At 34.6% G+C, this 24,008-nt stretch overlaps 3 protein-coding genes across 7 annotated transcripts; all 3 read left to right on the top strand.

Annotated features, from left to right (window-relative positions):
* The first annotated feature begins 360 nt into the window (after positions 1–360).
* Positions 361–4,957, top strand: Eif3j (eukaryotic translation initiation factor 3 subunit J). Its single transcript, XM_083089003.1, has 6 exons — positions 361–535; positions 654–736; positions 1,581–1,694; positions 1,780–1,918; positions 3,760–3,930; positions 4,039–4,957. The coding sequence occupies exons 1-6, from the start codon at positions 520–522 to the stop codon at positions 4,230–4,232; spliced, it is 717 nt and encodes a 238-aa protein (XP_082945129.1). The 5' UTR covers positions 361–519; the 3' UTR covers positions 4,233–4,957.
* A 405-nt stretch (positions 4,958–5,362) lies between these two features.
* On the top strand, positions 5,363–6,811 carry LOC145965452 (RNA demethylase ALKBH7, mitochondrial). Of its 3 annotated transcripts, none has more exons than XM_083089004.1 (5): positions 5,363–5,633; positions 5,730–5,978; positions 6,080–6,253; positions 6,348–6,475; positions 6,560–6,811. In XM_083089004.1, exons 2-5 carry the CDS (start codon positions 5,733–5,735, stop codon positions 6,705–6,707), a joined length of 696 nt encoding a protein of 231 aa, XP_082945130.1. In that variant the 5' UTR covers positions 5,363–5,633; positions 5,730–5,732; the 3' UTR covers positions 6,708–6,811. The 3 variants fall into 3 exon arrangements, with proteins under 3 accessions (XP_082945130.1, XP_082945132.1, XP_082945131.1); XM_083089006.1 differs by having other exon boundaries at positions 5,366–5,633; positions 5,768–5,978; XM_083089005.1 differs by lacking the exon at positions 5,363–5,633 and having other exon boundaries at positions 5,651–5,978.
* A 132-nt stretch (positions 6,812–6,943) lies between these two features.
* Positions 6,944–23,985, top strand: LOC145965450 (mitogen-activated protein kinase kinase kinase 11). 3 transcript variants are annotated; one of them, XM_083089000.1, is made up of 16 exons: positions 6,944–7,305; positions 7,974–8,194; positions 8,281–8,515; positions 8,590–8,807; positions 9,001–9,341; positions 9,451–9,631; positions 9,808–9,956; positions 10,039–10,211; positions 10,412–10,432; positions 10,626–10,878; positions 11,084–11,203; positions 11,782–11,985; positions 13,670–13,699; positions 16,624–17,035; positions 17,136–17,480; positions 17,705–23,985. In XM_083089000.1, exons 2-16 carry the CDS (start codon positions 8,004–8,006, stop codon positions 18,456–18,458), a joined length of 3,627 nt encoding a protein of 1,208 aa, XP_082945126.1. In that variant the 5' UTR covers positions 6,944–7,305; positions 7,974–8,003; the 3' UTR covers positions 18,459–23,985. The 3 variants fall into 3 exon arrangements, with proteins under 3 accessions (XP_082945126.1, XP_082945128.1, XP_082945127.1); XM_083089002.1 differs by lacking the exon at positions 13,670–13,699 and having other exon boundaries at positions 6,944–8,194; XM_083089001.1 differs by lacking the exon at positions 10,412–10,432 and having other exon boundaries at positions 6,944–8,194; positions 17,705–23,984.
* The last annotated feature ends 23 nt before the right edge of the window (positions 23,986–24,008 follow it).

Below are 24,008 nucleotides of genomic sequence, written 5' to 3'. Positions count from 1 at the left end.
GTGTCGATACGCAAAATTTTTAAACGCATTATTCACGTATACAAAATAAATTTTAATAATATAATCGAAATAAATAACACGTAAAACTCGCCTATAAACATTAAATTAGCCACTATTATAAACATAGATACATCACGCTTTTTATTTAATAATTTTATTATATTTGTATTTTACAGAGAGGGAGAGAGACATTTTTTTAAAGAGTACTAGAGCAAAGAGTAGCGCAAAAAACAAGATATCGAAATAAGAAATCCAGTTTTTAACATATATTGTTGGTTTGCCACTCCTTACGAGATAATTGAAAAAAAGGAGCGGAGAAACGCGCGTGTGTCCCGTTTTCTCGATCGGTCGTCGCGCATGCGCATCCGGTCGATGGTGCGAGGAGCGATGAGACAACGCTGGCACGCTTCCTTCGTGATGGCCCGCTCGATTCCGGTTGTATCTCGTGTTTCGACGTTCGTGTGGCAGGTTTTCCACTTATCCAAAGGAACGACACGTGACAAATAATCGACGACAATCATGGATGAGGAATGGGGTACGTAAGGTTGACGCGCGAGCGAGACAATTTGGCCGCGCGTAATTTTTCGCGAGCGTGCGATTTATCCGTGACAGAAACTGATTTTAACTTCCTCGCCTCTTGTGCGCCTTTGCAGATGTGGACAATGTCGAGGCGAAATTCGACCTCGCGGTGAGATCGAACAAATGGGAGGGCGAGGACGAGGAGGAAGATGTCAAGGTAAAACGATTTTCTTTTGCGTACGTCGCGCGCGACGCTCGTCCTTCTGGTGAAATCGTCGACGCGTGTGATTTCGCACTTAACCTTTTCGCGACGAACACATGTTCCGTGCTGTACCATCTTGTCATGCTGATCATTGTAATCTATCTTCTAGATTCCTTGCAACTCTTTGTCATGTCTCCTTGTCATTTTTTTCGTCGGAATAACATGTGATGTTTTATACGCTGATTTAAAAAAAGAAAAAAATATATATATATATTATATATACTTAACAATATAAATGTTTACAATATAATTTAACAGTATAAATACATACGAATAAAATGAGGAAATGATTATTAATACATTAAATATATTTTACTTATTCATTTACATTTGCAATTGATTAAATTATATACTTTATCTCTTTATGTAATATATTTCTCATATATACAATTTAATTACAAATATATATTTGCCAAAAAATATAAGTAAGATATATATTTAATAATTTCATGAAAATATGAAATTTGATATTTTATGCTTATTATTGTGCAAAGAACATTATGTTAAAATTCTAATTCTTTTAATTTCTAATACATTAAAATATCTATACATTGCTTTATAACTTAAGTATTCTAAAAACCTCTATGTTACATGATAATTTTTTATAGAATATTGCAAATAACAATTTGCAATTGTTATAAAATATGCAATTTGCAATATTCTATAAAAAATGCTTTTATTGTATTATTTTACATGTACAATAGGAACTGCTACAATCATTTCTTTTATTTTTGGTGACAGAACAATACAAAACATTGCAATTATTTTTTTTATTTGCTTAACTTGAATAATTCAACAGGACAGCTGGGAAGATGTAGAAGAAGAAAAGAAAGATGTAGAGAAACCAGCAGAAGCACCAAAAACAAAGTCAAAATCTAAAAAAGCTTTAGCTGAAAGAATCGAGGAACGTGAGGTTTGTTTAGATTTTTTTGAATTATAGGAACATGTAATGCTTGGAATTTTGTTAATATATTTGTAAAAAAATTGTTATATTTCAGAAAAAGGCAAAAGAAGAAGCTGAAAGGAAAGCAAAAGAAAAGGAGGAAGCACTTACACCGGAAGAAAGGCGAGTTGAACTATTAAGACGCCAAAAGTTACAAGAGGAGGCAGATTTACGACTGGCGATGGAAACTTTTGGTTTGTCGAATTTAGTAGATTTTAGTGATCGTAAACCACATAAAAGAGATAAGAAATGATTTTTCTCATGATTAAAAGATCTTGGTATCGCTTTATCTTGCATTAATATATATCTTTATATATATTTTTTATTTAATGTCTAAAAGAATTCTTTCAATTTCTTAAAATCCAGATATTACATGATATTATAGACATCAAATATTTAATTTGACTTAAGAAAATATAAATTTCTTGATTATATCTTTGTCACATTGATGTATATTATCATTATAGTATTGTTTATAATTATATTAAACGACTGCATTTTTTCTAAATATGCATGAGATAATATACAAGTATCCTTATTTTGCAACAATGATAATAGCTATTATTTTCTACAAGTGTGATAATTGAAAAATTAACAAATATTAATATTACACTAACTATTTGCGTTGTGGCAATAATGCGAACTATTTATCATATGCACCAAATTATAGAGTATTACAATTTCATTAAAAAAGGTTAAATATAGGACTATATATACATATACATATATGAAATATGTGTGTGTATTTTGAAATATTTTTATTAACATTATTTAACAATTTTGTGACAAAATGTAGCTTTGTACAAATTATATTAGCATTATCTAGCTAAATTTATAATTGGTTCATGATAGGAACTGTATCAGACACAAGGAACAGAGAGAGAAAGAGAATATATACAAACATTTAAATTTATTACAAGCTCTATGCATTTAAATTTATTACTGATGTTGATGTATTTTAATAAAAATTGCTATTCTATGCAAATTGTGTTTTTGTATTGTTGCATTAGTTTTTTTGTGACCTTATCTCTCATCTGTTATCTGTCTCCTGTACCGTTCCTGATTGACTCTTTTGATGCACATGTGCAATATACACACAGGATGCTAAAGTCTGAATACATTACTGAATCATTTTAGAAATACAATATTATAATATAATGTATACAGGGTGTCGCAGACCACCCGTATCAGCCGAATATTTCAAAAACTGAGCGCGGCAGACAAAAGTTGTAAGGTTTCAAGTAACGCATTACATGGCGATATCAGTATGACCTTGAAGAGTGTTGTAAAGGTCACCTTGAATTCTGTAAATGGAACCCCCTATTTTTTATTACTTATTCTTGTATCTTATTTCGAGAGCTTTCCAAAACACTATAATAAAGTATTTCTTCATTGAGTACTTTTCGAGTTATGAGGCTTGAAATAATTTCTTAATTTTACATAATCCATAAAATATCTAGTAAAATATTCATTTTTCGACTATCTTATCTTGATACTTTTATGTACAAAATAATGAGAGTAATCAATTGGTGTAAAGAAAACATACAGTTGTTTTTAAGAAAAAATATGGAATTGTTAATTGCAAATTACATATTTTTTCTTAAAAAACCTTACAACTTTTGTCTGAAATATTTTTGTCTGTTTTTGAGATATTCGGCTGATACGGGTGGTCTGCGACACCCTGTATATGTAGTAATGTATAGGAAGTATTTCTCCATATTAAAATATATTAATGAAAAACTTTTCATATAGTTATATTTGACCTAATCTGTTAAAATACAATGAAATATGAAAGTCATGAGAAATATTATTTTTTTATAATTTTATTATTTTATTTTATATTATCATATTAATATATATCTATCTTTCCTCTCTTTCTAATATCTTTTTCTTATTGAAAAGAAATAAAGTTTATATATATATATATATATATATATATATATATATATATATATATATATATATATACACACATGTATGTATGCACATATGTATGTATGTATGTATAATATCACTTACTAATTTTATATTATAGGTGTGATGACAGTAGGAGTAGCAAATGAGTCGCTCGATGCCATGGTACCCGACACAAAAGAGGAGTTTGACCAATTTGGCACAGCACTTTTGCAAAAAATTAATCAATTTAACAAACATGCAGAATTTCCATCATTTGCAGAAGAGCTTATAAAATCTATTGCTCTTAATTGTTAGTATATCTGTTAATGATTGATATATTAAAAAACATGAAGTGATATTATTTTTACCATAGTAATCAATAATATCAGTATTTTATATTTAATAATGTTTGTTTCAGTATCCTCAAATTACTTGAAGAAGGTAAAAACTATAGTTGACAACTTACTTATTGAAAAGCAAAAGATGGAAAAGGGCGAAAAGGCCAAAAAGAATAAAGGAAAAGGAAAGGCTAAGCTCAAAATCGAGGGCGATAACACTTTGTTAAGCGAATACGGTGATTATGTATATGATGAATTTGACGATTTTATGTAGCGACTTTTCACATATTCATACATTCTAGTCGCCTAAATAAATGCAGAGAAATATTAATTTGCAGATTTATACAGAAACTTTATATTTGTATTTTCTGCATATTGAATTGTAACCAAAATGTACAACAGTTTAAACTATAATCATGCTGTTTACACCTAACAAAATGAAGAAATAGAAATGAAAATATTACATTATCGATAAAAATACTTAAAAACAAACATTTGAATAACTATAGTAATGATATAGTACTCACAGTTATCAGTACTCAGTTATTTGAAAGAGTTAAATTTTTATCATTTACATGTTGTGTTTTATTGGATTTTTATTCATGTGTCATCCATTTATTAAATTTTCAGTTTAATTTATATTGATGTATATTAATATTACTAACTATATATTTTCAATATTGAAGTTGAAAATATTGTATGTAATATTTGCGCGACTGTATTTTCTTAATTGTGAATTTATTAACATTAAGTAGAATGGAAAGGGTGAAATCACATTCATATCTTTGGGTTGTAATTGTATCCTGTAAACTGTTAAAAAAGAAATCTTGTCTTTATAGCTATGTCATTGCAAATTGAATCCTGTAATTAGACATATGGAAGTTTTATATATAATACAGCTTATACATACATACCCATACACACATACCTTTATTAAAGATCAATTACAAGTTGGTTTTGAAAAGAGTATATTCCTAAATAAAGGTTGATTATAAATTACTTTTCTATCTCTCTCTCTCTCTCTCTTTTTAAAATTATATCGTAATAGTTAATATTACTCGCTGTAAGGGAATGATTCATATTTATAATATACTGTACGTATGATATAGGAAAATTTCATAGTCAAAAAAATTTGTACATACATAATAAAAAATAATCTCGAGTGATGCAAGCTAAGAGCCATTCGTTTCTTGTAATGCGCTTTTTACCATATATGTCGTGAAAATAAACGACTATTTCACATAAAAATATATGTAATATTTAAAATTTTTATTTTTTTTGCACTCGCATTCTTAATTTTTTTAAAATTGGAAGTGAAACAATGGATCTGTTCTTTTTAGCTGCACTGCTACACTAGTGCAATTAGTTAGAGTGAAAGAAAGTATGTTTGTCACTTTCTAACTTATTGCACTAGTGCAGCATTACAGCTAAAAAGAACAGACCCAATAATTTTTATAGTTTTCTCAAAATTATCGAATTGTTTGAACACATAACCTACATATATGCTGTTTAAAGATAATTAGTAATTGATACATGCAATTATAAGGAAAATCAAGTTCTTTTTTTAATTTTTACTTGATTTGTAATGTGTGCAGTTAAAGAAGACACACAATTTTGTGATGTGGATAGTGTTTTATAAATTTGTTCGATTTTGACTACGTTTAAAGGAGAAAAGGTCTAAAAATCTCCAAGATAATATTTATCTTGTCTTGTTTATATTCAATTAAAATATTGTATAATATTATATTCAATTAAAATTTGATCAATTTAGGAAATGGCATTGCGTTTATTATTCTACAATATAAACAGAGCGCTTTGTCACACTTGCTCGAAACATATTGCCACTTCTAATTCAGATATGAAAGGATTGAATGAAAGTGCAAAGGATTGGAAAATAAAATTACATAACACCATGAAAATCCTTCCAAATTTTATTAGTGAGGAAGAGGAAAATATCTTAATGCAAGAGGTTGATCCCTACATGAAACGATTGCGCTATGAATATTCGCATTGGGATAATGTTAGTAAAATGAGATTGATTAACAAAGTATATATTTATAGAAATATTTAATTTTAATTTCTTGAATGTTTTATATTTTGATCTGTCAGAACTTTTTGTAGGCAATACATGGTTATAGAGAGACAGAATGGAGAAAGTGGAGCAAGGATAGTTCACAAATTCTTGACAGAGTTCGCAAGGAAGCATTTCCACCTGAAATGACGCAGCTCACCTTTGTACATATATTAGATTTAGCCTCTGAAGGCTGGATAAAACCACACATCGACAGTGTCAGGGTAATAAAAAATTATCTTTATTCTTTTAAAGCTTTTTTCTTTACATGTATTTTTGAGATGCCCTTACATGTATCTTTGCTGAAATGTTTTACAGTTCTGTGGGGGCATTATTGCAGGATTAAGTTTGCTGACTGACAGTGTGATGAAATTGACGATGGAAGGACGCGAAAAAGAATGTGTGGAATGTTTCTTACTACCAAGGAGATCGTTATATATCATGAGGTTCTCCCTCTCTCAACTTATTATAGTTTCTTCATTATTATCAATTTATTATCAAGTATTCATAAATATATTTGTATATTTTAGCGGCGTTGCGAGATACAAGTACAATCACGAAATTCTCAAGTCTGAAGAATCTTATTTTGAAGGACGACATGTACCAAAAAGTAGACGTATCTCTATAATATGCAGAAGTGAACCCGATCCTGAAGTTAGTGAAAACTCAACTATATAATTAAGAAATGCGAGGGATGTCTGTAAATATCTGAAATTCAATCAAAGCGAGAAAACTAAAAAATGAAAAAAAAATCTTGAATAAAATATGTTGTTTAAAATGAACGAGTAAGATATACTGATATAGGAATTTACATTAATACATGTCACTTACATGTAATTATATTTCGCAATCGTATCGAAACTTGTACCTGACGTCTCTTATATACCTACGCAACTTGAACGAGATCTCCGAAGTGCGTTTGAAATTGCCGCCGAAATTTGGGCGTCGATAGTTCCCGCTCGGAACGACAGATGGCGCTGCCGGACGCGGCGCCGAATTCAGCAACATGGCGATTGTCATGAGCGGGCCGTCTGTCAATGGCTAGGACCGTCGTACGAAATATGGCGTCCGTGAGGTTATTGCTATGAGCGCTGCTCCGTTTTCCAGCGTTAAATGTGGCATCGGATATACGCGAGCTGCGGGCTGACGCGAAGCGTCGCGTCCACGGGGCCTCGGAGCGCGTCTGGTTGAATCCCACCTGAATCAGCTGTTCGCTCGACGGGAGCGATCTGGAGCGACCGAGGAACACGGCAGCCCGTCAACACAGAGTGGGCTTGTGGGTATACACACCCCGACGCGAGATCTGTCTGTGAGAGCGATTTCGCTGCACGTTTCGCGCATCGCGTACCTTGAGTCTCTGCGTCTCGTCGTCGAGTTGACCCGAACGCGAGGTACCCGTACCCCCCCAGATAAGACGTACGGGGGCCCCCCTGCGTCACCCCCCCGTGCATCGCTGTTCGCGGACACGCGCCTGAGAATGCCGGTCTCGGTGACGGGATTGTTTTTGTGCGCGGGGTGCTTCTAAGCGGATCGTCTTTTCTAATATAATATCGTGTAATATTGTCGTTTTTTCCGATGGAAAGTGACGCGGTAGTGACGATAACGACACGATTTCGCGCTCGCCGTTGCATTATCCGCGGTAGACGGGAGGATTCGGGGTGTTGTGAACTCGATGTGAACGCGAGCGACACAGTGTGTTCCGCAGCATCCGGAACCGCGGATTGTTGCCGGAGATGCGTCTCGCGACAGAACGATAACGTTTCGCGGTTGTTGTAAATCGTATCCTCGCTTACTTGCTAGTGGTGATAAGACAAGTAGAATAAACGGGAAATAGGAAGAGAAACAATAAGTAACCACGTATTTTGTATCCCTGTGAATGAGGATAGTACGGGTATCCTCACGTGCGATTAGAGTGAGGCAAAGAGGGTGTGATTTACGCTACAGAAGAGAGGAGCAAGGAGAGTGTCGAGCCATATGCCGCCAGCCGGGCTATCGGCGAGAGGCTTGTCTATCTTGATGGACCACGGACAACCGGACGCTCGTCATCGGAGCGAGCGTTTCCTACTCTATCCAGAGAATGGCTCCTCACATCCTCATAGTTCCAACACGGCCAATTCGTCGCCGCGATATCAGCACAATAGCAGAACCAATAATCATACCACTAGGTAAACAGGAATTCTCTCTCAAGTGCGACAAAGTCTGTGTATATCTCCTCCAGTGATATATGCCTTTACGATACATTTTCTTGTAGTTACGGATACATATATGGACGTACATCCAATAACAATATGTCAGATAGCAGTGTTTCTGATACGCATAGTGGTGGAACTGCAAGAACTGTCTCTCAACAGACTAGTCCCTCTCATGGTACACATTCCTCTTCTCAGTCGCGACAGGACAACAGTACCATTATCTTCACAGCCCTTTTTGATTATGTTGCTCAGGGTGAAGACGAGTTATCCTTGCAGAGGGGGGAAATTGTCGAGGTTATTTTTACTTGCAGATGTTATTCCAGAATCTTATGTTAGGACTCGAGTGATACAATTATTTTCTATTGTAGGTTTTGTCTAAAGATGCAAAAATCTCAGGTGATGAGGGATGGTGGACTGGAAAAATTCGTGGAAAAGTTGGAATCTTTCCAGCCAATTTTGTTGCAGAGTCGGAAAGTATCGATCAAGTTTCATCGGTGATTGATAAAGTTCAACCTATTGAAATTGATTTTGAGGAGTTGCACCTGGAAGAAGTTATAGGAGTTGGAGGATTTGGAAAAGTATATAGGTACATACATGTATATTAATCCATAAAAATCCATTATTATTATAGTTAGAAATATTTCATGGAAAAGGTTCTAATCTTGTTTCTAAAGTAAGTTGTTTATAAATAAAAATAAATAAATATAAAATATAAATATAATTTTGAGATATATAACTTTTTATCAGTATATTTCTTTAATGAAATTGTCTATTTTTAGGGGTATTTGGAAGAAACGCGAGGTAGCCGTGAAAGCTGCGCGCCAAGATGCAGGCGAAGAGCCCAGTGTAACATTAGAAAATGTACGGCAGGAAGCAAAGTTATTTTGGTTGTTAAAACATGAAAATATTGTGCAATTGGAAGGAGTGTGCTTAAAGATGCCTAATATGTGTCTTGTCATGGAATATGCTCGTGGTGGCAGTCTTAATAGAGTTCTTAGTGGCAGAAAAATAAGACCCAATGTATTAGTCGATTGGGCGATACAGATTGCTAGGGGCATGGATTATCTTCACAACAAGGCTCCCATAAGTCTTATTCACAGAGATCTAAAAAGTTCAAACGGTAAGGTATTTTAATATTAATTGATAATGTATGTATAATACACAAGCTATGTCACTTTTTTTTCTAAATTGGTTTTTATCGATACATCGATATTTTTTGATCGATACAGTGTTATTGAGCGAGCCAATTGAAAACGATGATTTCCAATACAAAACTTTGAAGATCACAGACTTTGGATTGGCGAGGGAAGTTTATAAAACGACTCGTATGTCCGCGGCTGGCACATACGCTTGGATGGCACCAGAAGTTATTAAGAAGAGTACTTTTAGTAAAGCTAGTGATGTATGGAGGTCAGTATCTTTATATACATAATGTCAGATTTATTATCTATTTATATCTATTATATATTATATATTATTTATTATCTATTATAGATTTATTATCTAAACACATATAAAAACTTATTTTTTCTCATTTATTTATTTATCCTAATTTTCGTTAAAGCATTAATAATATATGTTGATAGCTATGGCGTGCTGCTGTGGGAACTTTTAACAGGAGAAACACCATACAAGGGCATCGATGCTCTAGCTGTAGCATATGGTGTCGCCGTCAATAAATTGACTTTACCTATACCATCTACTTGTCCTCAACCCTGGAGGGTCCTTATGGAAGGTAATATATTAACAACATGACAATATAATTAACATTAATGTCGAATTGAACAAATGTGGTATTAAAAATAATTATTATACAGATTGTTGGGCATCGGACAGTCATGCTCGTCCTGGATTCGCGAATATTTTAATAGCTTTGGATGAAGTATGCAATGCATTTGCGGCAACACCACACGAATCTTTTCACACGATGCAAGAAGATTGGAGGCTAGAGATCGAGGAAGTTCTGCATGGATTGCGCATGAAGGAAAAGGTATATATTTACATTATATAGCTGTTACATCAAGGATGATTAAAATCATTTAAATAGATCATAATAGATCATATTATTGTATCTTCTCATAAGCAATTTTCATAAACAATTCATATAAAATATTTTTAATTTTTATATGTATACAAACATGTATAATAAAATAAATAATGCTTGCAATCATTTTTAAATGCTTTACAAAGGCATGCCGTTCTTTAGAAGAGGTAAGACAAAACAAAATAGTCGATTAAGGTGTTAGTATTATAAAAAATATTATATGTATTATAATATCTATTCTTTTATTTTTGATCGTTTGAATCGATTATTCTAAGTATGATAAATAAAAATTCTGAGCACAATTATAATTGAATTTAGCAAATTAATTTCTTAACATGTTTTTTAAATATTATTTACAAGGAGCTGCGCTGTAGAGAAGAGGAACTCACAAAGGCACAAGTGCAACAGAGACAGCATGAGGAAAATTTGAGGATGCGGGAACAAGAATTGGCCGCGCGTGAGATAGATCTCTTGGAACGAGAACTTACTGTAATGATCATACAACACACGCAAAACACAACGCCTACACCAAACAAGAGACGCGGCAAATTTAAGAAGTCGCGATTAAGATTAAATAAGAAAGAACCTGGGAGCAACATTAGTGCACCATCAGGTATGAAGATTGTTTATTCGTTTTACCTTTTTTTTTATTCAATATTACAATTAATATTGTGCGATACCATAAACATCTCATAAACTTTACTGTGTTATTTTTGTACAAAATAATTTTATTTTTAATTTAAAAAAAACATATATATATGTATTAGAAATAGTATATCATATATTTGGATTAATGATTAGAGAAACATATTGTTTAGATTTTCGTCACACGATCACCGTTCAGCACACAGCCTTAGATCGAGGAAAAGTGAGGAACCCATCGAGACCTAACAGTCCACCAGGCTCGCCCAGCATTCCGAGACTCAGAGCGATCGCATGTGAGTAGTTTTTTTCATTATGAAATATCGCTTTTAGTAGTACCGTGATTTTGACAATGTATTGTGCAATTTTGAGTGACTTTACAAGTAAATTAAACGCATTAGAAATTTTACTTGAATAATTTGAGTGTTACACTGTTTGTATTATGGTAGATAACTTTGTACTTTTATACGTATCGATACTTTTTTCAGCATGGTGTGCACAATTATTGTTTTATATATATATATATATATATATATATATATATATATATGTATATGTATGTATATATATATATATAGGTTTTTCCATTTTATTTTCTTTTGTAAAGATCACAGTTATCTTGAACTAGAATGTCTTATTATTATACGAGTGTGTATATATATATATATATATACACATACACACACATACACATTAATTGCTGAAATTAGTGCGCACAATTATATCGTTTTAACATATACAATCGCTTACCGAAGAGTATATCCGTAAAGAAGATTTACCTGTCTACCCTACGCGCCGAATAAGTAAGAGAGAAGAGAAAAGTAGTTGGTATCGTAGTGAGTAGCATTCTGTTTCTTTTTCTTTCTCCGTTTAGTACCGGCGGATGGAGTTAAGGGTAAGACTTGGGGACCGTCGACGCTACATCAACGTGAACGCGGAGCTATTATCACCCAGCCGCCAAATCCCGCCTCTCCTGGCGGAAAACGCTGGTCCCGTTCCGCGCCAGATCTCGAAAAGACACCGCTGCGTACAGCCCTGTTGGCGAACGCGCATCGCTCCCCGCTTCTGCAGGAAATAGGTAACCCAACCACCAGAAAATTGTACTCCTCGGCCAATAATCTGATAGACAATCAGCCGGGTTGTAGTAGTAGTAGTAGTAGTTATAACGACATAACGCCGCAAAATTCGTTTGACAACATCGTGCAAGGTATGCGCTACACACCCAACATAGACGAAGATTTTGTCATTCTGGACAACGACATATACGAGTCCGTGGTTCTGCATAATAAAAATCCCCCGCCGAACAATCATAAGACCCATTTTTCAGAGGAGCCATCGATAATCAACGATGATTATCCCGTAAAAACCGCGATAGCACACCGACCAGCCATCAGTTGCCCGGTTACCACATCAAAAACCACGTCACCTAAATGCCATCAAAGGCCACCGCCAGAGTGGGAGCATTCGCACTCCACGAACTTCGTGCAGAACGTAGCGTCCACTCTGGTGGGTACCGCAAAGCGAGTCAAGAATAAAAAGCGCGATCGAAGCAAGTCGAAAGAATCAAAACGCCGTGACAGTTCGGAATCGCGATTACAGTCTCTGGCCGATTTCTTCCGGTCGCCGTCCGGATCGCGTAAAAGCTCCCTAAATTCGCCGCTCAGCGGTGAGAGAAAGAACTCGGTTACTATCAAAATTAACGATCAGGACGGTTTAGAGTCGAGCCCCGAGAATTCCATAACAGGCAGTAAAACGGTCCAGCAGTCTCAGCATAAGTCGCGCATTTCCAAGAGCCCGCTCAGGGTGTTGAACAAAATGCGAACATGGGGCAGCCGGGACGCGCTCGACGACAAAACTGCCACGGTTAAAGTAGAATACAGCGTCATGGAAAATGTCATATCTATACCACAGTTGAATCGTCGCGATTCAGGCGATCAGATATCGAGCAATATCGGTGGTCAGGTCTCGGTACCCAGGTTTCTCGCGGCGAATTCGCGCGAGGGGATAGACTTTGAGAGCCTCGAATCGGAATTATGCAACTTTGATTCGGAGCATTCGAATGATAGCACGAGGTCGAAGAGTTCGTTAGGACCGTATCACGTCGAGACGATTTCCCGGCACAAAAGATCGCCGATCGCTTTCGAACCGGATGCATTATCCGCATATCGTCTAGATCATGGCATCGAGATGAATTCCTTTTTGCATCACAAATCCAGAAGTAACGAATATTTACGCAGCTGCATAGACAGCGAAACGTCATCCGGTCAATCGCTCCAAGAGGGAAGCGATCGTCAGAGCCCGCGTGCCAATTACAGAAGTCCAAAGAGAAGTCTGCCCGCGTCGCCTCCGATTGATCACGTCGGTCTCTGTCTATCTTTGACTTCCGAAGATATAGATATCGCGTCTACTAAGAATTTTGCTCCTGAAGTCCCGAAAAAGAGCGATAAGTAGGTTTCGACGAAACGGATGTACTCTCGCGACTTTTTGTATACAGGGTGTTCCTGCCACTATCTTTCTTCTTCTAAACGATTAGAGATTTACCGACACGATAAATTGCGCGATTTTCTTGCAGGGTATAAATGCAATATCTGTTGAGAAAAATGCAGCCGATTACCCTGTATTCGATGAGAACGCAAGTAGAGCCTGCTGCTCGAAACGCATTTCGATGGCATGTCTCTTTTTTTTCTCCCCAGTGCAATTTTATCCTTATATGGCATATTCGAATGATTTCGTACTGATCGTGTGTTTCTATTCTATCGCAGGCCTCTCTGAGGAAAGCATCTACCATACTCGTAAGTTTTCTCACGCAACGGTTGTTATGTATTTCACTGAGACGTGTCTTTTCCTCTTTCCTTATTTCTTCCTTTTTAATCTTTTATTCCAAACTCTAATTTTTTTTTCTTTTTTTTTTTTTACCAAACGACGATTCATATTGCGTATATTGTAAAGCTAAGGCGACGAGATCTCAAGTAGATACTTTTTACTTTCGTAACTGAACGTTTTGCAATGAGCCCTATCATGTAGTTTATTGCTTAGCTGGTTGATCACATAATTGATAATGCATGTATACACCATCGATAGTGTTTTCATTTCTCATTGTTTTTGCCAATCGTTGACAACGAACGATTGACAGAAAAACGATACAATTTTTTAGATTTGTTATGGATGATATGTGTACGCGTCTTGTGAATGTTTCGATATCTTTTTGTACGTTGTTTGTACGTTTCATCCAGATCATTTTGTTGGAATGAACTCGGTCTCCAGTAGTACAGCGTGAACTTATTCTGACTTGCGAAGTGGACTTTGGAGTAAATCCGGTGAGGGACCACAGATTTTAAATTTAAGTTTAATCTTATACGTATAAAACGCGAAAAGCCGGTGCAAGCCTAAGGTTGCCTCGAAAGATGTGGAATTGTCTAAAGTATATATATAAGCAGCAATCTTTTTTAATAATTGTTTATACAGAGGGCATGGACTTGTTCTTTTTATATCTCAAATGCTTCGTAAAATTTACAATTTCCGTAAAAATTACGATTATTATTTATCCTAATTTAAGGCGATGTGATACTCGTAGTCCGAGTAAGTTGATCTAATGAAAGAGAGGGAGCGCATAAGAGAAAAAAAAAATATAGAAATATATACATATACGCAGTCTTTCTGTGGTGTTGGTTCTTTTCTGATATTATCTGGAAGACATTTAACATTTCTAACAAGCAGATCTAACAGCCCACTACTACGTGAAAGAGAGTCATACGCTTCGTCCATTACCGCAAAGTTCAACTTCAACGGTACTGTTTTTACGTTGGAGCGTTGTCAGGTTGTATGTGTCTGCATAGTCATAATTTTATTAATGAAAAAAAATCAAAAAATTATATCGTATGTATTGTATAGATAAATATATATATAGATATATATATACATAAAGAGAGAGAGAGAGAGAGCGAGAGTGAGAAAGAAAGAGAGAGAGAAGAGAGGAATAGAGAAAAGTATATATTTGTTAATATAATCCTCTTATACTTTGTTGCCTTATGTGCACTTAGATCGATTGGACATTTATTAATTGTTAAATACAACTTTCAGAGAGCGTGTTATATATTCGTTTCTGTATTATTCGTTATGCCAAACTTCCAGCATTTTCGAGAGCAAAGATTTGCACACATCACATTCAACACGGAGCCACACGCACATACACACCTGTATTTAGAAATAGAAATTTTTTCAATAAAACCTTTTCAGTTGGACACGTTGAATTTTGTTTTTTCGTTTTTCGTTGTATTTTTACGCTCGGTCTACATAGCACAACTTTGACTCATATTTGACATTTATAAAAATTATCGACATAATATATATATATATATATATATATATATATATATATATATATATATATATATATATATATATTATGTCGATAATACATATTATATGTTATGCCTGTGCTTTTTTGATACAACTTGGAATTTTATTAGACAATCACACTTTTGCCAAGAAGAAAATATAGCAGATTATATTTACAATTATCACATTATCACGCGTCTGATTTGAAAAGGATTATAATATGCCGAGCGTAAAAAGAAATAAAATCCTTGCATGCTTCCAGTAGGAATCCTAACTTGTTAACTCCGATTGGGTTTGGTTCCTGTCTCTTTCCCAAAATCCTAAGAGCGAATATTAAATATATTGTATAATTTTGTAATTACGAAATCTATTTTTCTATTTTTATAATTACGAGAGGAATAAAAGCATTATTTGCTTGATTAAGTGCTGTTATAATTAGTCCAACGCTTTATATGATTCTTTGTCGTTTTGTCGTTTAAATTCGAAAAAAATAAAGTGGATTTTTACGCAAGTAAAAAATGTATAAAACAGTATCTGTAATACTTTATTGTGCAATGTAACATAATTATTTTCAAAGTTTGAGATATTTTGTATTTTAGATGCGTGTAAGAAATTTCTTGCGGATTTATCTCTAAACATGTTATGTAAGGTCATTATGTGTGCAAGAATTAGTAGATTGATATAAGTAATTTGTCATGTTTCTTTAGTGTGCGTTGAACTTTGCTTCCATCTATAAAAATTGGCTAAGATTAATATTATCAGATTGAAAATATTTTCTCTATATTAATTTGAAATAAAATTTATGCCTTAAAAAGAGATATATTTTTGTATAATCTGATTATTATACACTTTAGCCGATTTTTGAAATATGTCTTTAATGTTGTAGTTAAATGACTGCACAACTTTTAATAATGGGTATTTTCTCTTAGCGCTAAAAATTGTAGAAGTAGAAAAAACTAACACATACAAATAATTAATTAATACTTTTCGACACGACATAATTGCTTGTCTGTGTGCATGGATAATAATAAGCAATTAATAAAACAATTAAGCGCGCAAGTTGCAAGCTGCTCTGTCGCACTACTTAATGTTAAATCGAAATTTTGCGCGTAAGAAGTATATTGAAAGCAAAATATATTGAGATAATTGATTAATCGCACGGGCAAGGTAAGCAATAGCATTTTTTCAATCGGATTCTTATAGAGAATTGGAATTCCTATCGAATTCCAATAGAGAAACAGATATAAATTATGTTCTGTAAATAAAATAATTCATCCGTTAATTATTATCGTGAACAAACTACGCAAGTGTTATGTTTATCGTCGTTATCCCTCTTCTCCTCTCCCATAAGAAGAAACAACGTGAATATTTTTTATAGATTATACAGTACCGCCCGATCTGTCGACTGATTGGGTAACATCGGATCATCCTCTGAAGCCCGGACTGACCGGACCGTACATCATGCCGATGCCAGTACCGATGCCAACCCTCTACAATGGCGAGACGAAGAAGTCGAGGCCAAGTATAGTCGAGTTGGTTCTGTACGACATCGCGGCGATGCTTGCTGGTGTGGCCGCTGGCTACGACGTGAGGATGTCGAACGTATCTCCGATTCATCCGCGGCTGTATCCCAGATTGGGCGGCGAATGCGACGGCGAAGATCAATCCAAGTGGTGGTTTATGGCAGACAGTGGATCGAATCGCAACTCCTACCTCGGTGCCGATTACGAGTTCAGCTCGAGCAGCGGCTATCTGCACAATACCTATCATGGACGGGCACACCATTATAGGTAATTTGCGTAAAAAAAAATAATTATAAAATATTCAGTTTAGAAAACGGACCTAGAGAGCTCTCTCTGATACTTACCGAGATTGCGATTAACGTTGCAGGCCGTTCCTAAGCAACATGGGTGGCATAGCGCCTGGTCTTCCATCCTCGGCGATGCCGGCGGATAAGCCTCTGCGTTTCACGGACTCGCCGCAGCATTACACGAGTAGTATAACGGGCTCCAACGCTCCAACACCAAGCCCAAGAAGAAAGAGCAGCGGCAGTACTAGCAACGAGGACGCATATTCGCACGATGCAGCCCGTGGCGACCCTCGGATGGAGAGAATGCCGACGATATACATGGGCAATGTCGCCCCATTCCCGGATTATGGGCCGCCGGTGTATTCCGTTGTTCCACCGGAATATTATCGACCTCCTGAACCATATTTTACACCTACAGAGTATCAGTAAGTATATATACATATATATTTATGAAACATATTTATGTGAAACACCCTGTATATAAATCGGCAATTATTTTAATATCCTTAATTCTAATATCTGCGATTTAAAATCTGAGACTTACATTGCTTGGTATGTCTGTGGCATATTTTTGATATATCAGTAGTATATAAATATATCTTAAAAGACTAGGTAATCATTTCGTTCGTTCGTTCGTTCTTTCTTTCAGCGACCGAATGCTCGAATGCTCCGAATTTCCACACGCGTACGACAATCCGAGTAGCATGAATAGTCTGGCAAGACCCGTGTCGTCTAGACTTCTGCCTTACACGCATCACCGCACCTCATCGAACGTCTCCAATGCGAGCACGTCAAGCCAAAGTAATGTCAATCCAACGTTCCGACTGGAAGACGAAGACGATTACGGTGTGTATTCGCCTGCATCGTATTACCAGCGACCGTCAAATGTTATTTCTAGCTTGGTGTCGACATACGGTTCCAGTATACTCAATCATGAGTACGGATCGCCATTGCTGACCCGTCAGAACTCGCATTCCGATTCAAATTCGAATTCAGGCGAGCGACCGAGCAATCTGGAAGTAGTTACGCGGCTGCGCTCGAGCCTGAAGCGATCCAGTTACAGCAGCAATCCATACAGCTCGCCAAGTAAAAGTGTGAGCAAAAACAATTCCGGCTCAGGAACACCGACGAATCCGACACCACCGGACTCGCTCACGTCCGAGGACTCGAGCTATGTCTCCGCCAAGGACAGCCAAATCTCTATCAGTCGCGTACGCTTTTCGCCGGTGACATTCGATCGCGATGTTGCATCGGCGCGCGACATTCACGTAAGAGACACATTGCTGGACATTCCAGTACACGGTCAGAGTCAAGATATAACAGTGCCGTTACAAGCCAATCGACGTCTCAATCGAAGCAGGAAACCGAGCATCTCGGAGCTCGAGAGGGAATTTTTGTCATAGCACTGGCTTATTTAAGATCGCGTCGCTCTTATACATCTAGATAGGATCTGAAGCATCAAATTTATGCTTCATCTATTTATCGAGATCTCTAGTGAATCGATCTCTTTATACAATGCTTGGTTATATCGCGATTATGATCGTAAATTTCAATCTTATAATCCGCGATCCGATTGACCAGCGGATAAAAAGTGATAGAAACGAATTGCACGTTGTTGAAGCACTGCCTCCCGCGGACGATTTTCATCGGTATATAAATCTGGGAATTAACATTCCATATAACACACGTACAATCCAGCGAAATTCGTAACATAATAGAAGATTAGATGATTTTTAATTTGATAACGTAATGATATTTAATATATATGTCGCGTGTAAAAAATATGCACCACGAGTTAATATTGCATACATTCAAAATGCAAATTCTATTATTCTGAGAGTATTTTTTTGCAAAATACTGCAGAGAAATATATTATCAATTCCATTTGTTAACAATTGATTCCTTGGAATTGATTTACTCTCCGGTGATCGACTTGCAAAGAATTCCAGGATTAATAGTTTATATGATTGATACAATAGCAGAATATTGTGTGTATCAATTTTATTTATCAATATGATAATTAATATATAACATAATATATATTTTGTTAAATAATAATTATCATATATTATTATTCTCGGTTAATTGTATGTTTATGCAGTTTGATATTCTTCGTGGTTTACCGAAACATTCCGGAAACGTTATCATATTTATATACTAATCAATATTTTAACAATATGCATATGTTTGAAAACGTAAAGGGGGAAAGGATATGACTTTGCAGAAGAGAAGAGTTATCGAGAATGTGTAAACTGCAATGTAACATGCAATTTCATTACGCTAATAAAATAAAAGAGAAAACATTTCTCTTCGATAACTATCGCGTAATTTGATTGTATCTCAGCTGGAAACGAAACTTATAAATTTCTCGTACTTATAGCACGATGCTTTACGTTCGTATGTTCCTCGTAACGAAACTTTTAGTGATATTTGGCGCGAACTCGAAACATTCCAGAGAGACTTGTCGGAATGAATAGAATTGCTCTGCGCAATGTGGAATTAATATTTTATCAGATCTCGGATTTAAATATCTTAAAGCTACTTTTTTCAGTTTGTGATAAATGTCAATAGAGTGAATGTCAATTCTACATTGCTTATACTAATTAGAATGAGAACAGTATTTCTTTGCGTACTTAGACCAGACAATGCATTGCGCGTATTTTTATTAATTTTACTATTTTTAAAAATTTTCCTATTATAGTCGATAAAGGATTTTAAAAAATTGTGAAAAATTGCGTAAATTTCGTGTGTTTTGTATAAGTTGAACGAGTATTCATGTTAAATTATTAGGCATCGGCAACTCGATTATTATTAATATTAATAGAAATGTGTAAAGTTATTAGATGAATAATCGATAGTTGTCGAATTAAAGAACAATCATATAATTATTTATATGAATATGGCCGAAACGTATGAAATAAAGAAGAAAGATCGTTTCAATTGACTGTCTGGAGGAAAAATTTTTTTTTTTTTTTTTCACGCCCTACAACCGCGTTGGCTCCTTATTGCCTCTTATTATTCATTTTAATTTGTTAATTTTGGGGAGCGTTTAACTTTGTGTAATTTTATTTTAAATTATTTATATAATTATCTAATTTTATGTACTTTACAAGAGACATGGACAGCTGCAAAGTATTAGTTGTAGTATTATATAATTAGCTGACTCTTTTTCCCGCGATATTATGTGTATTAATATCTACAGTATTTCCGACATAATCTCTCCTTTTTATCGCAATCAGTGTAACTAGTCATTTATAATTGTATTTAAAGTTGTACCACTGTTTTTTATAACGATACAATTCCGTTTTCTTTCACTTCAAGAAATAAGGTGGTTAAATTAGATAAAATTCCTAAATTTTAAAATCGTTAAATTAGACAAAAATTCTCACTTTTTAATTATTTTTAAAAAATAAATTTGTACTTATTTAGTTTTAGAGATTTATACACGTCGAAAGAAGAGAAAACGGTTTTGTATCGTTATTAAAATTTCTGCTTAATGATACGTTCTATCGCAATGCACAATTGGAGATGTACACGATTATACATCTATTCACGGGTACTTCCATCTCTTAAGACGATCGACAAGTAAAGCTAAACGAAAGACATGTACAATATAGCAGTTTTCACACAATGTTTACGTGGATCATCGTCAGACCTGATTCAGTAGCGAAGGCGTGCGCCTTGCGCAGCTGTCACGCTCTTTTTGTACCTTATGAAACAGTACACCTCTTTATAAACAATTTGCGTGTCTGCAGAAAGTATCCAAAGCGTGTAAGTAGATAAACACAATAATACAGCTGCGCAAAACGCGAGATGTATTTGTAGGGATCATTTTAGAATAAAGATCCCTCCTTCTTTCTCTCTCTTTTTCGCGCACGTTGTACATATAGAGGTAAAGATCATATTAATACTCTAATGACGTAGTGACTTTACTCATACATTCCTTATACAGTTCACGCGTCTTTCACGATATTTGCGTATTTCTTAGAAAGGTATAAATCGAATTTTGTATTTTTCATGAATATCCTTACGTCGCACTATTAACGATTGTAAGTGTTTCTATTAAGCTAATTCAAGCGTGATATCGATGTCTCTGCTATCTTCTTTTAATTGAAATTATTTAGGGAAATGTTGAGGAACGCTCATGTACTCCCTAGCATATTCTATGTGTCCCGAGTGTATATATATGATCGGTGAATAATGATTTAAAATACGCGATGTACGTTATTTTAATTTATCGATGCACACTATGATAAAATAGGGAATGTTCGAATTCACTTTAAACCTGTGAAATCAAAGATATTTACATTCTCTTTACGTCGTGTTCGAAGAAATCAAAATATCCTGTTTGTATTGTCAATTTCATACAATGTATTATGCATGAAAAGTCACGGATTAATATTTTCTCTTATCGTCGTGAAAAAGAGCCGCTCTTCATTTATATTATTTTCTGGAATAATGATTATCAGTATTGAAGATGTAATGTACATAACATGCAAATGTTTTAAAGAAGAGATATATTTTGATGATTTCGCCAAAGTGAGATTTAATCAATTGTAAAGAGAGAAAAAACAAAGAAACAAGAATCAACTACGAATAAAATTCTCTCACAAAGAAATTCAAAGGACAAAGATTTGTTGTTTCAAGTTTTTTCAAGAAACGTGAACTCGACATCGAAATTGGCAATAATGAAACTTTGATAAATTTTTGTCTCGACTTTGGTCTTTACGGGAAATGTCAAAAAGCAGCTTTTTATCAAATCGTACATAATTGTAGACAATTGTCTTTTTTGTACATTATCTTGCGCGACATATTTAATGGATATATACCTTTCTGTGCGAAGGTATTCTGCGGTGCTAATATCACGTACTTAAATAAGCGACACATATAGAAATTCAAAATGCTTCCATGATAATGGAGAAAGAGAGAGTGAAAGAGAAATATTTGACAAAGTTTGGAAAGAGCGCTGAGATATCGAGAGTATAATTGTTCATATATTATAATAATTGTGTAATTTAATTGTATGAGGATATATTAAACATTCGCGGCAGCTATTGATTGTGTAATGGCATATCGCCGACAGTGCTAGTCTAAGCTATATTTATTTTTTATATATATGACAACAAAACACCTTAGCCTATAGAAATTAAGAGGAGATGAAAATCCGATTTTATACTTTATTAGAGAGCATTTACGCGGAATATGTTTGAATCGTTGAACAGAACGTGTATAATAGAGAAACGTGTGTTCAGAATAATTCTATATAGAGATAAATCACCTTGTATCATATCAAGTGAAACTTGAGGTCTCTTTATATATTATCAGTCTACAAATATATATATATACATATACATTTCTGTAAAGAAAACTCAATCAATTTATCGTGTATCGTTCGTATGATATATTACGCAATGTATAATATTTATTTCTTTCAGATATTTTTTTATTGATATTTCAAAAAATAATTCTCGATCAATATTTTTTCGCGATAAAAGAACAATGATATTGAAATAATTGATTAAATTGATGATTTGAAGTAAAGTTTTATTGAAACTTTATAGCAGAGGAGAATATAAATTTCTTTCTTCAAACATTTATATTTGTATCAATGATCAATATTATTGAATCTTTTTCTTCCTCTTAGTCTCTTGTTATTATCTTTGCCAAATCTATCGCACTTTGATACAGGATAAATTTGTCAAATTTATGCGCGAACATACGAACGTATGTCAAGATGATATAATAAATAATGTAATGCGAGACTAACGCCGTTTTTACACTAATATACGACTCACGTTTATATATGTATAATGTAGTCCTCACTAGTGTAGTTAGGTCGAGCGGACGAGTGGACCTAAGGTTGAGGCACTGAAACACAAAAAAATACTCATCGTGAAACATAATAAGATCCCGTTGCTCTAAACCTGTTTCTTATGGATATCGCATTTAAAACGTGTAAATATATATATTTTATGACGTATCTATATATAGTTATATCTCGAGATTGCATGCATGCATTGCTTGCGCGAATTAGCAAATTGTACAATAACAACCACGACCAAGATGATTAATTATTAAACGAATTATCTAATCGATGTACACACGTTCTGCGCTGTGATAGCTCCTGATATTCGCTACGCTTGCGGCGCGCGCAGAAAGTTAATGCATAACATATTTCATAAATATAAAAACAATTTAATACAATTCTCGTATGGGGCTATCACAATTTAGTGTATATATATACATATATATATACATACGCGAAATTTTAAGTTTTTCCTTTTCAGTATTCCTTTGTAATACGTGATAATTATAGAGAGAACGTAGAACGCGTACATCGCAACTCGTAAATCGCAAGCATTTTATTTGGAATAACATGGAGTAATTGTAGCTTATAAGTATGTTAACGATAAGCTAAGTGCAATGTGTTCCACGTGTATTTAAATGAGAATAATGAATCGCTTCGGTGCGCGCCTTAACGAAAGAAGAAAAAAAAATGTATATCGCGAAAAACCCAATATCGCTTTCGACGGAAAAATTGTTCAATGTAATATAACTTTCATCGGCGATTTCGCGAAGTTGAGTTTGGAAAAAATTCACTTTTAATCAGAGGAATCGATCGAAGAAGACGATTTCGAAACGATAGCCAAACACGACGGGCGAAGTCTCACAGAATTGTTTTTATCTACGAGAGCAAGGAGAGAAATGATTAATATTATATATATATACAGACGAATAAATATTAATTTCATGACAGAGACCTCTCGAGAACTCGATTATTTAAGAATGTGAATTATATCTGTAATAATATATTCTGTCTTCGATTTTTTTTACGTGTTGTCCTTGGACAAAAATTTTGAGTGTCTAATATGTCTGATCTGCACTGAAAGTTCATGTATTTTTCCAAACATTGTACATATTTTACTCTATAAATATTAATTATATAAATGATA

The sequence above is a fragment of the Camponotus vicinus genome, unplaced genomic scaffold, assembly GCF_025532165.1.
Source record: "Camponotus vicinus isolate PSW18456_S1 unplaced genomic scaffold, iyCamVici1.0 SCAF_14, whole genome shotgun sequence".
Lineage (NCBI taxonomy): Eukaryota > Metazoa > Arthropoda > Insecta > Hymenoptera > Formicidae > Camponotus > Camponotus vicinus.
Note: the sequence above shows the minus strand (reverse complement) of the source record. Positions and strands in the feature narration are given on the sequence as shown.

What these genes read in the sequence shown, in the direction of transcription:
- Eif3j (XM_083089003.1), top strand. An exon ending in ACGAGGAGGAAGATGTCAAG is followed by an intron (nt 737 to 1,580) that starts GTAAAACGATTT and finishes ATAATTCAACAG; the next exon opens with GACAGCTGGGAAGATGTAGA. An exon ending in AAAATCTATTGCTCTTAATT is followed by an intron (nt 3,931 to 4,038) that starts GTTAGTATATCT and finishes TGTTTGTTTCAG; the next exon opens with TATCCTCAAATTACTTGAAG.
- LOC145965452 (XM_083089004.1), top strand. Translation starts at nt 5,733, where the DNA reads ATGGCATTGCGTTTATTATTCTACAATATAAACAGAGCGCTTTGTCAC. An exon ending in CACACATCGACAGTGTCAGG is followed by an intron (nt 6,254 to 6,347) that starts GTAATAAAAAAT and finishes AATGTTTTACAG; the next exon opens with TTCTGTGGGGGCATTATTGC. An exon ending in AGATCGTTATATATCATGAG is followed by an intron (nt 6,476 to 6,559) that starts GTTCTCCCTCTC and finishes TGTATATTTTAG; the next exon opens with CGGCGTTGCGAGATACAAGT.
- LOC145965450 (XM_083089000.1), top strand. Translation starts at nt 8,004, where the DNA reads ATGCCGCCAGCCGGGCTATCGGCGAGAGGCTTGTCTATCTTGATGGAC. An exon ending in AAAGCTAGTGATGTATGGAG is followed by an intron (nt 9,632 to 9,807) that starts GTCAGTATCTTT and finishes ATATGTTGATAG; the next exon opens with CTATGGCGTGCTGCTGTGGG. An exon ending in CATGCCGTTCTTTAGAAGAG is followed by an intron (nt 10,433 to 10,625) that starts GTAAGACAAAAC and finishes ATTATTTACAAG; the next exon opens with GAGCTGCGCTGTAGAGAAGA.